This window comes from Heteronotia binoei, chromosome 16, assembly GCF_032191835.1.
Source record: "Heteronotia binoei isolate CCM8104 ecotype False Entrance Well chromosome 16, APGP_CSIRO_Hbin_v1, whole genome shotgun sequence".
Lineage (NCBI taxonomy): Eukaryota > Metazoa > Chordata > Lepidosauria > Squamata > Gekkonidae > Heteronotia > Heteronotia binoei.
In genome coordinates, this window is record NC_083238.1 from 51151454 (window position 1) to 51168337 (window position 16884).

At 47.0% G+C, this 16884-nt stretch overlaps 1 protein-coding gene across 1 annotated transcript in view; it reads left to right on the forward strand.

The window, feature by feature from the left end:
• The window catches only part of ACADL (acyl-CoA dehydrogenase long chain), a 31864-nt gene that overhangs the window by 13351 nt on the left and 1629 nt on the right, over nt 1-16884 (forward strand). The window contains exons 5-10 of the mRNA XM_060257073.1: nt 904-970; nt 4796-4960; nt 6465-6566; nt 8576-8689; nt 11407-11534; nt 15491-15577. Of these exons, the coding sequence (XP_060113056.1) occupies nt 904-970; nt 4796-4960; nt 6465-6566; nt 8576-8689; nt 11407-11534; nt 15491-15577 (663 nt within the window). The remainder of the gene's footprint in view (nt 1-903; nt 971-4795; nt 4961-6464; nt 6567-8575; nt 8690-11406; nt 11535-15490; nt 15578-16884) is intronic.

Here is a 16884-nt window from a genome sequence, read left to right on the forward strand (position 1 = left end):
TTAGTTGGAGATGCCGGGGATTGAACCTGGGACCTTCTGCTTACCAAGCAGATGCTCTACCACTGAGCCACCGTCCCTCCCCAAAGTCCTCCAGAGTGATATTGACGTGTGAGAAGAAAAGTCTATTCATATGAAGCCATTCCACGTAAAACCGGTGTGAGACATTTCGTTGCCTTTGTCAAGACTTGTGGCTTAAAGGGGGACCAGTCCTTCTTGTCAATTCCATGCAAGGCACAAGCTCATTCTTTGTACAAACAGAAGAGGTTCTCAAAGGGCCATTACACCTTCCTCCCTATAAGGGCCGCCTTCTAAATTGTGCTGAATCTGAGGCCTGACCTTGGGTCAGTCTCAGTTCTCGCAGAACTCTTCTGCTCAAGAGCAGTTCTCTCAGAGTTCTCTTAGGCCACCTACCTCACAGGGTGTCTGTTGAGGGGAGGGGAAGGGAAAGGCAATCGTAAGCCGCTCTGAGTGTCCTTTGGGTAGAAATTTAGAAGGCAGCCCTTGTAGAGAGGAAGGTGTAATGATCCTTTGAGACCATTTGAGGGTATAAATCCCATCTCTTCTTCCTCTCACTTCTGCCTGAGACTCCAGGGAACCACTACCGATATGATCAAGGTATTTAGCCATGTTAGTCTGGGTGTAGCCAGCAGAAAAGACCAAAGTTCCAGGAGCACAAGACTCACAAAACGTGCGGCAGGGGAGGGGCTTTCGTGCGTCGCCGCTCCCTCCTTCTGAATGCTGGTTTGAGTAGGCAACACAGACCTTGATGTACCAATGGTCTGATTCGACAGAACTCAGCTTCATGCGTGTTCTTTCTCTCCCTCCCCCCCTTTCCCTCCCTCTCTCCCTGTTTTGAAATGTTTTGCAGTTCCCTTAAGCTTTCACTATGCGTTTTCCCTTTAGTGATCTGCAGGGCGTACGAACGTTTGCCAAAAAGGACGGGAGCGACTGGATTCTAAATGGCAGCAAGGTATGGAGAGAGAGGAGCTTTTCAGTTCTGCAGTGCCAAATTGAATGCTAAGCAGGGCTTTTTTTGAGCAGGAACGCACAGGAATGCAGTCCTGGCTGGCTTGGCTTCAAGGGATGTGGCCTAATATGCAAATGAGTTCCTACTGGGCTTTTTCTACAGAAAAAAGTCATGTTGTTAAGTTGTCCTCACAACAGGCCTCGTTTTGGGCAGGAGCTCACAGGAGCAGAACTCCAGAACCTCTAAATTTTATTGTGCTCTCTCTCACTTGCTTCTGGGCTCCAACGTTCAACCCCCCTGTGAGAATTTTGCTGAACTCTAAGAATTGACAAACGTTCTAATATTTCCCCCCCCCACACACACACACACAAAATGGGAAAATAACCCAAACATATCAAGCAGCTAGATGGAAATCTTCATGCGCCTGTGGCCACAGAGGAGAAAGTCATTTTAAAAATATGATGAGAGGAAGGTTTCATTACGACAGTGATAATTCAAGAAGCATTTTATGGTGGATGCTGAGGTGATATAATTCAGTACACCTTCCGGTGATGTCAGGTGTGTGCGGCATATGCAAATGAGTTGTGCCAGTGAGCTCCGGCACCTCTTTTTTTCTACAAAATGACCCCTGCATCACAATATACAAGTTAGCAACCAAGGCTTCGGGTTTTACAGTTGCGCAGCGACTTGGGGCCAAGCCGTTTGGGTCGGGCTTCCAAAATCACCTAGCTACTGTTGCTGGCAACTTGGAACTCAGGCATCTCGGAAAGGGTGGGGGGGGGGTTCTGCCCGGCTTTTGTCCGGGGAGGATCGAAAGAGCGCTGAAAGAATGTGTTCCTTTCACGCTGTAACGTAGTTGGTAATCAGGGACTCAAACATTGCATGGTGGGAAAGAGCTGGCAGTTAATCACCTGCTTGGTATGAAATCGCCCGGCGGAACTGGGGAGACAGACAAAGAATGCGAAGCCATCAATTCGAAACAACACACAAAAGTTTAATTTCCCATTGACTGTATTATTAGGATACAGGGGGAAATGTCATGCTTTGTGTTGTCATTTTCTAAGATGTTTTAATTAAACTAGGTGGGTTCCCCCCCCGCCCCTCTGTGTGTGGGAGAAATTTTCCCTTCTATAGTTCATAAACACTTTCCCAAACCACGATTCCCGAACAACATGGTGTTCTCATAGAACCAGTACATGAGACCCAATAGCAGATGCTACAAACAGGTGCTAAACTTTATTGTACTGCAGATCTTCTCACAGGACAGCAGACTTGGACTATTAATAGGAAAGCAAGAATAGTTAGCAAACAAATCCACGTTACCCTTCCAGTTAGCTCCAATACATCTTTTTCAGTTAGGATAAAGTCTTATACAAATAAAATCCAGTTAATACAATTAAAAGACTTTTCCTGCTTCAGTGGTTAGCAGTCTCAGTGGTTAGACTTGCTCTATATCTTCATTAATATACTTCTTATATAACCACATACCTGCCATTTCTGAATTTTCTAAAAGCTCAAAAAAAATGCTCAATATCTATTCAAGATCTTTAACCCAGTTTTGTGGTTGACTTGCCCAGAGACGCCATTTTGGTTCTCTGACTCAAGCCGCCAACTGGTGAGAAAATTCTAAACCTTATATAGTTTTCTAGCCTGAGAATCCAGATTCTTAATCCCTAATAAAATCTTTTCCCATATTCTGCTACCAGCGGGACACACCCAGATGGTGCTGGCCCGTGCCCATGGACCCTCTTATCTGTATCTCCATCAACTCCAACTCAGCAAAACCCTGTCTCGAAGTAACTTCCCTTTTACTGATCTAATTTTCCGTTTCAGCAGCTAAAATCTAAGAGCTTCTAAGCATTAGTACCGCTAAATGTTCTAAACCAGCGATCTCCAACCTTTTTGGCACTAGGGACCGGTTTTGTGGAAGACAATTTTTCCATGGACTGGGAGGGAATGGTTTCTGGATGATACAATTGTGCATTTTATTTCTATTAGTTTGGTGTGGTGGTTAAGTGTGCCAGCTCTTTATCTGGGAGAACCGGGTTTGATTCCCCACTCCTCCACTTGCAGCTGCTGGAATGGCCTTGGGTCAGCCATAGCTCTTGCAGAGTTGTCCTTGAAAGGGCAGCTGCTGTGAGAGCCCTCTCAGCCCCACCCACCTCACAGGGGGGTCTGTTGTGGGGCAGGAAGGTCAAGGAGATGGCGAGCTGCTCTGAGAGTCTGAGATTCAGAGTGGAGGGCAGGATATAAATCCAATGTCGTCATCATCTTCTTATTATTACTACATTGTACTATATAATGAAATAATTATACAGCTCATGGCCTGGTTGCTAACAGGCCGTGGACCAGTACTGGTGCATGGACCAGAGGTTGGGGACCCCTGTTCTAAACAATATAAAGACATAAATTGTGAAATGTGTGAACCAATTTTAATTTTTTTCTGCAACACTCTGATGCATGGTTTTCAGGAGGCAGAAGCAGGGAATGTTCTATCTTGCCAAGTCCACTCTGCCTTGTACTTGTGAGGAGAAAAGGGATAATTCCATCTATGCTCCTGTGAGATCTTGGCAGGAAAAGCACGGCACAAAAGCAGTTTACCCGTGTACCAGCTTGGCATTGCCTGAGAGCTGACTTAGTGTGGTGGTTAAGAGTGGCAGAATCTAATCTGGAGAACCGGATTTGATTCCCCACTCCTCCCCGTGCAGCCAGCTGGGTGATCTTGGGTCACTCACAAGTTCTCTCAGAACTGTTTCTCTGAAGAGCAGTTCTCTTAAGAGCTCTCTAAGCCCCACCTACCTCACAGAGTGTCTGTTGTGGGGAGAGGAAGGGAAGGATATTGCAAGCCACTCTGAGACTCTTGGATGGAGGATGGCGTATAAATCCAACTCTTCTTCTTCAGACTGGTTCCGGTATTAGTGGAGAAGCACCACAGCAGAACCAAGAAAAGAAATAACTTTAGCACTTATCTCTATAGCTAAAACCCTAATAGCGCTAAAATTGAAAGATAATCAGGGGTGGAATTCTAGCAGGAGCTCCTTTGCATATTAGGCCACACCCCCTGATGCAACCAATCCTACAAGAGCTTACGAAGCTCTTTTTGTAAGCTCTTGGAGGACTGGCTACATCGGGGGGGGGGGGGTCTGGCCTAATATGCAAAGGAGCTCCTACTAGAATCCCACCCCTGAGGATAATAAAGTACCCAGTTTACATCTTTGGATAAACAAACTTTGGGACTGCTTTATTTTAAGTAAATTAGCCTTTTTGACATCAAATAGCTCTCTTGTACAATACAAAAAGAAAGTTATAAAACCATGGTATCCAGTAATTGATTATTTGTCACAAAAGGATTATATACCGAATAAACATTTGTATGAAAAGTCGATTTATTTTTAACTGTAACTCTGGTTTAATATTTTGATGTTAGTGATAACCAGGGATTTTTTTCTAGGAGGAACTCCTTTGCATATTGGGCCACACCCTTCATATGTAGCCAATCCCCCAAGAGCTTACAGGGCTCTTAGTACAGGGCCTACTGGAAGCTCCAGGAGGATTGGCTACATCAGGGGGTGTGGCCTAATATGCAAAGGAGTTCCTGATGCAAAAAAAAGCCCTGGTGGCAACACTGTGTAACAAGCTATTTAATTTGTGTTTCTTTATTGGTATCAATAAGTAAAATATAATAAAGTTTAAATGGAAGGAAAAAAAGAAATACCACAGCAGCTGAAAGGGCAGGTATTCGACGCAAAGTGCGTTTCGACAGAGCCGTGTAGCAACGGAAGGGATAGAACCCAGACAGCCCACACCTTTCCCTGCCCTCTCTGTTAGGTCTTCATCACCAACGGTTGGATGAGCGACTTGGTGATCGTCGTGGCCGTGACCAACCGCGAGGCCCGCTCACCCGCTCACGGCATCAGCCTTTTCCTTGTGGAAGACGGCATGGAAGGCTTCATCAAAGGGCGCAAGCTGGAGAAAATCGGCCTGAAGGCACAGGTGAGGCCTGCCTGTGAGCTCTGCCTCCATGGGAAGGCTGCCGGAAGGGTTCTCAGTCCTTTGGTGGCTAAGACATAACAAACCAGGCAACAGAGTTGCTTTATTTATTCAGAGCCAGTTTGGTGTAGTGGTCAAGAGTGGCAGACTCCAATCTGGAGAACCAGGTTCCATTCCCCACTCTTCCACGTGCAGCCAGCTGGGTGACCTTGGTCAGTCACAGTTCTTGCAGAGCTCTCTCAGTCCCACCTACCTCATAGGGCAGGGGAGTCAAACATGTGGCCCAGGGGCCGAATCAGGCCCCCAGAGGGCTCCTATCAGGCCCTGAGCAGCTGGCTGTCATCTGCTTCCTTCTTCCTATATCTTGCTTCCGTCGGCATAACAGCTTGCTTTGCAAGGCTTGCTCAATAGCTAAGGGGCTACAAACAAAACCTCTATTTACTCCATTGGCTGAGGCTCCTCCCTTGAGGAGGAGGCAGAGCTTGCTTTGCCAGGCTCTCTCAATCGCACAGCAGAGCTACTGAGTCAATCTTGTCTTTCTTCTATTGGCTGAGGCTCCTCCCCCTCCTGGTCCCCTGGTGAGGGAGGGAAAGAGCCAGAGCTTCCTTTGCCCAGTTCCCTGGATCCCATGGCAGAGATATAAAGAAAGCACCTTTAAGACCGATGAGTGCTATTATTTTAAGCATGTTTTATTTTAAGTTTTTAAGATAGATAGATAGATAGATAGATAGATAGATAGATAGATAGATAGATAGATAGATAGATATTTGTGTTTGTCTGTGTCCTTTATAATGTTTATGTCTCTGCTACCTAATCTTAAATAGGTACACACATGGCTCGGCCCAACATGGTCCGGCCCGACAAAGTCTCATTTTTGTCAGATTTGGCCCTCATAACAAATGAGTTTGACACCCCTGTGACATAGGATGTCTGTTGTGGGGAGAGGAAGGGAATGAGATTGGAGGCTGCTCTGAAACTCTGAGTGAAGGGTGGGGTATAAAACCAACTCCTCCTTTTCCTCCTCCTCCTCCTTCTTTGCCTCCCCCTCCTGCACCATCCAGGTCAGGGCACTGTGGATGAAGGGAGTCAATTTTTCTCCCATTGACTCAGTTGTGGCTGGTCTCCTCGACTCCCCTGGCCTAGGCAGAAGTGGAAGGAAAGCGGTTGGGACATTCAGCTTCCCTCACAGGCCCCTCAGCATCAGGACGACCACCACCACCTCCGACACCAGCTGAACAGGACAGACGCGCTTCTCATTCGGCCTTCTCTGGTTGCTATCTCTGTCCCAACATTTCACACCTTTCAGTTTTGACAACTTCTCCTCAGCCTGTGGAAGATAACCGGTTCTTCCGGAAAAATCCCCCAACAGGCCTTTGATCAATGTGGAAGTCAGACATGACAATCGCAAATATGTGACCTTTTTTCTCCCCCACAACAACTGCAAATATGTGACCCTTTTCTCTCTTTCTCCTCCTCCCCCCCCCCCCTACATATTGCTGAATTTTAGGACACAGCTGAGCTCTTCTTTGAAGATGTCCGTCTGCCCGCCAGTGCACTGCTTGGGCATGAGAACAAAGGATTCTATTACCTCATGGCTGAACTGCCTCAGGTAGGCCGGACCCCACTCTGCACTCAGAAATGCCACAAAGACGTGATTAGTTCTGCTGGAATGTTTTTTTTTTAATGGTGCGGGGTAGGGGGGCATGTTCTTCGCAGTTAATACAGCAGAGCCATATTTTTAAACCAAAATTGTTGAGGTGGGATTAACTGCGTTGGTGCCCAGGTATATCAATCACAATATTCTAAATGTAGGGAAATTACAAGGAAGAGGGTTTCTGACTTGTTAATCAGCACACCTGAGTGTGTTTTCTCCCTGGTCATAAGAACATAAGAAGAGCCCTGCTGGATCAAACCACCAGTCCATATCATCCGGCATCCTGTCTCACTCAATGGCAAGCCAGTTCCTCTGGAGGTCCAACAACAGGACTTAGAGACTGAGGCCTTCATAAGAATGTCAGAAGAGCCCTGCTGGATCAGACCAGTGGTCCATCTAGCCCAGCATCCTGTTTGACTCCATGGCCAACTAGTTCCTCTGGAGGGCCAACAACAGGGCATGGAGAACTGCCTCTTTACAGAGTATATTCTTTTTTCTCTCTGTCTCTAGATACAGAGATAAATTTCTGTAAAGGATTTTAGTATTTTCACTGCAGTTACCCAGCAAGTTTCCTGGCATAGTTTGGGTCTGAACTCAGGTATCCCAGATAAGAACATCAGAAGAGCCCTGCTAGATCAGACCAGTGAGGGTCCCTCTAGTCCAGCCTCCTGTTTCACACAGTGGCCAGCCAGTTCCTCTGGAGGGCCAACAACAGGGCAGAGAGGTTGAAGCCTTCTTAAGAACATCAGAAGGGCCCTGCTGGATCAGACCAGTGAGGATCCATCTAATCCATCCTCCTGCCTCACACAGTGGCCACCCAGTTCCCCTGGAGGGCCAACAACAGGGCATGGAGTCTGAGGCCTTAATAAGAACATCAGAAGAGCCCTGCTGGATCAGACCAGTGAAGGTCCATCTAGCCCAGCATCCTGTCTCAAGTAGTTGTTGGCCCTCCAGAGGAACTAGCCAACCAGTTCCTCTGGAGGGCCAACAACACATGAAGTGATGGCACCGCTTTGCTCAGCTCTGGTAAGACCTTACCTGGAGTATTGTGTTCAGTTTTGGACACCACGTTTTAAGAAGGATATAAACAAGCTGGAACCGGTCCAGAGGAGGGGAATGAAGATGGTGTGGGGTCTGGAGACCAAGTCCTATGAGGAAAGGTTGAAGGAGCTGGGCATGTTTAGCCTGGAGAGGAGGTGGCTGAGAGGTGATACGATCACCATCTTCAAGAACTTGAAGGGCTGTCATATAGAGGATGGTGTGGAATTGTTTTCTGTGACCCCAGAAGGTAGGACCAGAAACAATGGGTTGAAATTAAATCAAAAGTGTTTCCGGCTCAACATTAGGAAGAACTTCCTGACTGTTAGAGCGGTTCCTCAGTGGAACAGGCTTCCTTGGGAGGTGGTGGGCTCTCCTTCCTTGGAGGTTTTTAAACAGAGGCTGGATGGCCATCTGACAGAGATGAAGATCCTGTGAATTTAGGGGGAGGTATTTGTGAGTTTCCTACATTGTGCAGGGGGTTGGACTAGATGACCCTGGAGGTCCCTTCCAACTCTTTGGTTCTATGATTCTATGAACAGGGCATAGAGGCCAAGGCCTCGCTAGGAACATAAGCCCTGCTGTATCAGACCAGAGATTCTTCTAGTCCAGCATCCTGTCTCTCACAGTAGCTAGTGAGTTCCTCTGGAGAGCCAACAATGGGGCATAGAGGCCTTCCCCTGATGCTGCCTCCTGGCTGTGGGATTCAGAGGAGTCGTGCCTCTGAATGTGGAGGTTCCTCTCAGCCACCGTGGTGGACTTTCTCCTCCACGAATCTCATCCCCTTTGAAAGCTGCTTATTCCTGTGACTAATAATAATAATAAACTTTTATTTATACCCCGCCCTCCCCGCCTGGGCAGGCTCAGGGCGGCTACATCCTCTGGCAGCAAATTCTACATTATAATCACTCTTCATCTCTCTTAAGGAAAGGCTGCTGATAGCGGATATGGCGATTGCCAGTTGTGAATTCATGTTCGAAGAGACAAGAAATTACGTCAGAGAAAGGAAGGCTTTTGGCAAAACGATCGCCCATCTGCAGGTGAATGTTTTCGGATTGTTCGCTTGTCCTGTTGAGTTGTGTTGGTGTGTTCGTCTGCATCCCACGGAGTTTTCTTCTGTGTCTCCTTCCAGTTGTGTGTAGCGGGGTATCTGTAGGGATTATATTTGCTTTTCTGGAAATCTCAGCATTTTGTTTTAGCTTTTTGTCCAGCCCTGCGATTTAGCCAGGCAGAACCTCCTTGCTCAGGAAGCAGGGGTGGAATTCTAGCAGGAGCTCCTTTGCATGTTAGGCCACACCTCCCCGATGGAGCCAAAGGGTCCCTTCCAGCTCTATGATTCTATGTGATACTTTGGTCCGACTTGGAAAGGCAATTCTTGCATTCTTAACCTGCAGAGAAGCAGTTAAAGATTAGGCAAATGGCATTTTGGAATCTTGACAGCAAGGTGGAACGTGAACGAGGAAAGAGAGATGTTTTCGGGGCACTCAGTGAGATTTTTATTGGACAAATTTACGGCCCATGGGCCGGATCAGGCCCGCAGAGGGCTCCAAGCAGGCCCTTCAGCAACTGGCTGTCATCTGCTTCATTTTCCCTTGCCTCCTTTTTTCGGTCCCCATTTTGTGTTTCTCCCCAAATAAGCCAGAGCAGCAAAGCAGCCTTCCCCTCCCTTTTCCCAAAGGAAGGAGGAGGGAGGAGCAGCCTCAGCCAATGAGGGAGCTTGGCTCTATCGCTCTGCTGTGTGATTAAGTTTGCTAGGCTCAATTAATCACTCTGCAGAGTTACTGAGACAAGCCTCTCCTCCTTGTAATGAATGGCTGAGGCTCCTCCTCCTGCCCTGGGGAGGAAAGAAAGAGCCAGAGCTTCCTTTGCCAGTCCCCACCATCAGGAGAGCTACAAAGAGTGCTTTTAAGACTAGTAACGTTTTAGTGAAGGTATGAGCTTTTTGCCTTGCTACAGAGAGAGAGTTTTGTTGGACTTGTAACTGGGTCCCCCTCCTCTTTTTCACTGTACTCATGCCCTCCAGTCTTTCTCAATAGGAAAGCATGTGAACTATTTAGAAGAGAAATATCAGCATTAGGCTGAGAGTGTGTTCCACCCCAGGTTTATCCAGCAAATTTCCCTTATTTTTTCTTTCACATTTTCCTTTGATTGGGGGTCTTGAATTTAGACTTCCCAGATAGTAGGCTGACATTGACCACTGTACATGGCTGTCTCTCTGTTCTTGTAGTTGTTTTTTGGGGGGAAGTTGTATTTTTTTTAGTTGTCATTTTTCTGGGAGAAATTATAGTTTTGTAGACAAGCACATAGCCCTCAATCTGTGCCATGGTGCCTGCACATGTTCTTGACTAGTACATGAAGCAACGTCTGTACAAAAGCTCACAATGCCCAGCCGCTTCATGTTCCTCTGGGTCTTAGGCTCAAAGCATCGACCATGAGATGTTTGTAATTAATGTCAATGAATCAAAAGTAGGTTTGCAACTTACAGATGTGCACACCTGAACAGCACATATTCAAGACTAGTACAGCACAGACACTGTCTGCAGTTTTTGATGCAGTAATGCATAGCAAGAGGTGACATTTATCAGAGACTGTAAAACAAAATGTTGCAAGCCGGCTAATATTTCAAGCATGTTTTATTTTAAGCAAAAAAGAAATCTTTGTGTGTCTGTGCCCTTTATAAAGTTTATATGTCCGCTGCCTGGCATTACATTTTATGATACACATGACTTGGCCGCACAAGGTCTCATTTATGTCAAATCCGGCCCTCATGACAAATGAGTTCGACACCCCTGCTCTAAGCTGTGGAGACTTGTGAGCAGAAATTCTACTTTGTGAGCTACTGGCATCAAAGTTGTGAGCTGCTGCTCTGGGGCCATTTTTTGTGAGCTATGACAAAAAAGTGTGAGCCAGAGGCTAAAAAACTGTGAGCTAGCTCACACTAACTCAAGTTTAGAGGGAACATTGCTCCCAACGTATACTTTGGTTCTTACTAGTCTGGAAATGGTGATTTGGTGAAAATTCATGGTTCAAAGATTTCTCGTGCCAGTTCCCAGAGACCTCCGTGGGCAGGGAGTAATTGGTGGAATTCAGATGCACCGCAGCTGCCGCTGGAGGTGAAGTCAGCCACAAAATGGCTGCCGTGGCTTACCTGTGGTCACCCAGTGAAGCTCCTTGTGCTGTGGCAGCAGCTTTTGCCAAAGCAATGCTTTTAAAAACCCGAACGGCCAATCAAGTTCCCAATGGCTAATCGAAAGCCTTGCTGGGAGAAAGCTCTACTTGGCCCTGCCCACTTTCTAGAAACACTTCACAGGCAGTAGGAAAGGTGGCAGTGGGGGCTGTGCCGCCTGGGGGCACCACACTGGGTATCCCCGTTATGAAGAAGAAGATGATATTGGATTTATATCCCACCCCCCACTCCGAATCTCTGAGTCTCAGAGCGGCTTACAATCTCCTTTACCTTCCTCCCCCACAACAGACACTCTGTGAGGTGGGTGGGGCTGAGAGCTATCCCAGAAGCTGCCCTTTCAAGGACTACTCTGAGAGAGCTATGGCTGACCCAAGGGCATTCCAGCAGCTGCAAGTGGAGGAGTGGAGAATCAAACCCAGTTCTCCCAGATAAGAGTCCGCGCACTTAACCACGACACCAAACCATGCAGTTTTCTCCCCATTCCCCCCTCCAAATATTTTAAAGTTCTTTTTAAAGCCTCTCTCTTTCATTAAACTTTTCTTTTGTTTTTTTTCCTTTGCATATTGAAAGACAGTACAGCACAAGCTGGCGGAACTGAAAACACAGATTTGTGTAGGCCGGGCCTTTTTGGATAGCTGTCTGCAACTTCACTCAGTGAAACGTCTGGACTCTGCCACTGCTTCGATGGCCAAATACTGGTATGCCTGCTAAATAAATCTCTCTTCTTCTTGAGGGGCCACAGTGGGAGGGCTTCTAATGTCCTGGCCCCAGAGACAGACCTCCTGATGGCCCCAGGGTTTTGGCCACTGTGTGACACGGAGTGCTGGACTGGATGGGCCACTGGCCTAATCCAACATGGCTTCTCTTACGTTATTAAGAGCAGAGGTCCATCAGTGGCTATTAGTCACAAGGTATAGAGGGAACACTCTGTCTGGGGCAGTGATGCTCTGTATTCTTGGAGCTTGTGGACCAACAGTGGAAGTGATTCTGGAGTTCTGGCTCCACTGGTGGACTTCCAAAATGGCACCCGAATTTTGGCCACAGTGTGACACAGTGTTGGACTGGATGGGCCACTGGCTTGATCCAACATGGCTTCTCTTTTGTTCTTATGTCTGGGGCAGTGATGTCCTGTATTCTTGGTGCTTGGGGGCAAGAGTGGGAGGGCTTCTGGAGTTCTAGCCCTGCTTGTGGACCTCCTCATGGCTCCTGGGTTTTGGCCACTGTGTGACACAGACTGTTGGACTGGATGGGCCACTGGCCTGATGCCACATGGTTTCTCTTATGTTCTTCAGCAGGATCCTTCCAGATGTGAAGAGGCTGGTGAACTGAGCTCTTGGTGGGGACAGCCAAGCTTGGCGGGGGGGGGGGGGGGGGGAGGAATGGAAAGTTACCAGGGAAGAGGAGGGTTCCAATGTCTACTTTGTTCTTCTTCCCACTCAGTTGTGTAGCTACTATTTATAGTTGTGTGTGTTTGGGGGGGAGTTGTAGCAGGAACTCTTTTGCAAATTAGGCCACACACCCCTGATGTAGCCAATCGTCCTGGAGCTTACAGGCCTCTTCTTACAGGCAGCCATTTTGAAAATCGGCACAGCCAATTGGGTCATCAGTGGCCAATGAGAAGCCCTGCTGGGCAAATGCTCCATCTGGCCACACCCACTTTCTCACAATAGGCACCAGGAAAGGCATTGGTGGGTGTTATGGGACCCCTGAGCTGGTCTTTAGCACAGGAGAATCTGGCTAAATGGCCAGGATTCAATCTCAGTTGGGTGTGCTTTAATAAAAAGATTTAGAGAATCTCCGTTACTGGGAATTGCAGAGTTATAGCACCTAGATTGACCAGGCCTGAATTTAGCCTGGTGGACTCTGTCTCCAAAAGGAACTGACTATTTGCGTGTGGGAGGGAGAGAGAGAATAGAGGATTGCTTTATTGACCTTAATAGACCTTGCAAAAGAAGCCTGAGAGCCATTTCAGTTTTTAGGAATATTTAACTAGAGTTGAAAAGAGACTGCAACTTGACCTTATTATAGAGGCTCCAAACGTTGTTTTAGTTCACCACAGCTCACATTCCAAACGCATGCTGGGCATTTGGCTGCTATCGGTTTTTGAAATCGGTCCAACTTCAGGGTGAAAATATTGGCCACTGACGTCTTACAGCAAGCCCTGAGTGGGCCCGCTTCTTACAGTTCTGTTTTTCATTAGCCAGAAAATGCCCTGGGCCACTATTACTGTTACAGCTTAACTCATCTTTCACCAGACAGAGTTAGACAAGTACCAACTACAAAGGTAGTACTTTGTACTGATGCCTGACTAAATTTACCACGTGGGTGAAAGAAGCCAGATGTGAGATCAGGAAAGGACAGAAAACAATTTTTTTTAAAGCATGTACTCATGGAAAACCTGTAGATTAAGGCTCCCATCACACACGCACACACACACACACACACACAATAATGCATTTTTGATCCACTTTCAGCGCACTTTACAACTTGATTCTTGGTGCTTGGGAGGGGCAACAGTGGGAGGGCTTCTAGTGTCCTGGCCCCACTGGTGGACCTCCTGATGGCACTTTTTTTTTTGGCCATTGTGTGACACAGAGTGGTGGACTGGATGGGCCATTGGCCTGATCCAACATGGCTTCTCTTATGTCTGGGGCAGTGATGCTCTGTATTTTTGGTGCTTGGGGAGGGGGCAACAGTTGGAGGGCTTCTAGTGTCCTGGCCCCACTGATGGACCTCCTGATGGCACCTGAGTTTTTTGACCACTGTGTGACACAGAGTGTTGGACTGGATGGGCCATTGGCCTGATCCAACATGGCTTCTCTTATGTCTGGGGCAGTGATGCTCTGTATTCTTGGTGCTTGGGGAGGGGGCAACAGTGGGAGGGCTTCTAGTGTCCTGGCCCCACTGATGGACCTCCTGATGGCACCTGAGTTTTTTGACCACTGTGTGACACAGAGTGTTGGACTGGATGGGCCATTGGCCTGATCCAACATGGCTTCTCTTATGTCTGGGGCAGTGATGCTCTGTATTCTTGGTGCTTGGGGAGGGGGCAACAGTGGGAGGGCTTCTAGTGTCCTGGCCCCACTGATGGACCTCCTGATGGCACCTGGGGTTTTTTGGCCACTGTGTGCCACAGAATGTCAGACTGGATGGGCCATTGGCTGATCCAACATGGCTTCTCTTATGTTCTTATGTCTGGGGCAGCGATGTTCTGTATTTTTGGTGCTTGGGGAGGGGGCAACAGTTGGAGAGCTTCTAGTGTCCTGGCCCCACTGGTGGACCTCCTGATGGCACCTGGGTTTTTTGGCCACTGTGTGACACAGAGTGTTGGACTGGATGGGCCACTGCCTGAGCCAATATGGCTTCTCTTACATTCTTATATAATTTCTTCCAATATAGTTATGAGACAGATATTGCTTTTCTGCATGGCTTTTCTGTAGAGTTTAGATTATCCTGTATTCACATAGAACTTTTTGTTTGTTTTTATTGCTAATTGGAAAACCTGACTAGTCCCAGAGAACTTGGTGTATTCTGTTCTAAACCAGTACTGAAGTTCTTTAGAATTAATTGCTATGAAAATTCAGGGTTATGTTCTGGTCAGTTCAGTCCCAGCCAAAAAGAATTCTTTAGATAGCCCTCTGGAATGATATTACGTAAAGTCAGATTGTCATGATTATTGAACATCCTTTGTTGTGTTTGAAACAGTTCCTTTTCAGAAGTCTTACATCCAGTTCACAGTTTTGAACGTTGCAAGCTATTGGTTTGAGATCTGTGAATGCTGGCCATTCTTTTTAATTTTTGTTGCATATTAAAACGTCACGGCAGTGCCCAGAGTTCTGTTCAATTTAGGTAGGACGATGGCTGCTTAAACAGCTGCGGTCCCTTTGAAGAGAAAATTGAAAAGAAAACTGCCTTATAGCGTATAGTGGTAAAGCTGCAGTACTGCAGTCCTAAGCTCTGCTCACGGCCTGAGTTTGATCCCGGTGGAAGCTGAGTTTTCAGGAAGCCGGCTCGAGGTTGACTCAGCCTTCCATCCTTCCGAGGTCGGTAAAATAAGTACCCAGCTTACTGGGGGGAAAGTGTAGATGACTGGGGAAGGCAAGGGTAAACCACCCCGTAAAAAGTCTGCCGTGGAAACGTCGTGATGCGACATCACCTCAGAGGTGGAAACGACTGGTGCTTGCACAGGGGACTACCATTACCTTTTTAAAGAACAATTGAAACTGAAGAAGAAGAGTAGGTTTTTATACCCCACTTTTCTCTACCCTAAGGAGTCTCAAAGCAGTTGACAATGGCCTTCCCTTCCTCTCCCCATAACAGGCCCCTTGTGAGGCCGGTGGGGCTGAGAGAGCCCTGAGAGAACTGGGTCTGGCCCAAAGTTACCCAGCAGGCCTCCTGTGTCTCAAAGTACCTGACAATCACCTTCCCTCCCTTCCCCGCAACAGACACCTTGTGAGGTGGATGGAGCTGAGAGAGCTCCGAGAGAACTTGTGACTGACCGGAGGTCACCCAGCTGGCTGCATGTGGAGGAGGGGGGAATCAAACCCAGTTCTCTGGATTAGAGACCGCCGGTTTTAAACGCTACACCAAACTGTCTTCTGGTACATAAAAACTCAATCATTTTTAGCAACGTACTGGACTGTTTCCTTTCCAGGGCTTCTGATCTCCAAAACAGTGTGGCTACCCAGTGTGTACAGCTCCACGGAGGATGGGGGTACATGTGGGAATTCCCAATTGCCAAGTGAGTGCTCAGTTGCTCTTTAGCCTTCATTGATTCCGCTGCCTTGTTTGACTAACTGATCATCCGTAAAGATAAAACATTTTCACAGGAAGAGCCTTGTACTCCCCCAGAAGTTCCAACGGTTTTGCTATTCTGCTCTTTAATTATTTACTTTTATGTATTTTAAACATTTACTAGGTGCATTTCTAGCTGGCAGAAAATACTTCTTACAATATAAAGCAACAATTATTTTTTTAAAAAATTCATAAAAGGCTACAGTTAAACATCTCCAATTAGGGCTGCCGAGAAGTAAAATCATACAAAGCTCCATCCTAAGGCAAGTTACCCCTTTTAAGTCAATTAGCTCAGAAGGTTGCAATTCTATTTGTCCTGTAAATTAGTCTAATCTGAGCCACTCGTGGGAAGGGCGGGATATAAATTCTAAATAAATAAATAAATAAATAAATAAAAATAATCCAGGGGTGGCCAAACTGCGGCTCGGGAACCACATGTGGCTCTTTCACACATATTGTGTGGTTCTTGAAGCCTACACCACCCCGTTGGCCAGCTTAGAGAAGGCCTTTCTCTCTTTAAATCACTTCTCCAAGTCAAGCCAGCCACTGGCTTGGAGAATGCTTTTAAAGTTAAAGTTGCTTTCTTTCCACCTCTTCCTTCCCTGATGGACCTCCTGATGGCACCTGGGGTTTTTTGGCCACTGTGTGACACAGAGTGTCAGACTGAATGGGACATTGGCCTGATAACGTGTCTTCTCTTATGTTCTTATGTGACACAGAGTGTTGGACTGGATGGGCCATTGGCCTGATCCAACATGGCTTCTCTTATGTCCCCCATCTACCTTCCTTGTGGCTCTCAAACATCTGACATTTATTCTACTTACTTTAAGCAAGTTTGCCCACCCCTGGTCTAATCTATTGTATCCCAAATAGAACTGTTTTCAATTTCCTCTCAAATATAAAACATATGTGGGTCAGGCGCACCTCCTTGAGAAGTAGAAAAAAGCAGGAGTCCCAGAGCACTTTAAAAACTAACCAAATTTATGGAAGGGGAGGAGTTTTTGTGAGTCACTTTTGCTCACTTCTCCCGATATCTGAAGAGGTGAGCAGAGGCTCATGAAAGGGCATAAAGCTGCCACAGGATTCTTGCTCTTTTCTACAGCTACAGACAGACTAACATGGCTACCTGTCTCGATCTATCTCCCTAGGAAGGTTAGTTCCACAATCGTGGGGGTCGCTACTTAAAAGGCCCTCTTTCATATGCCCACCAGATAGGCTTCTTTGATTGGTGGGGCAGTGATGACAGCTTCTCCC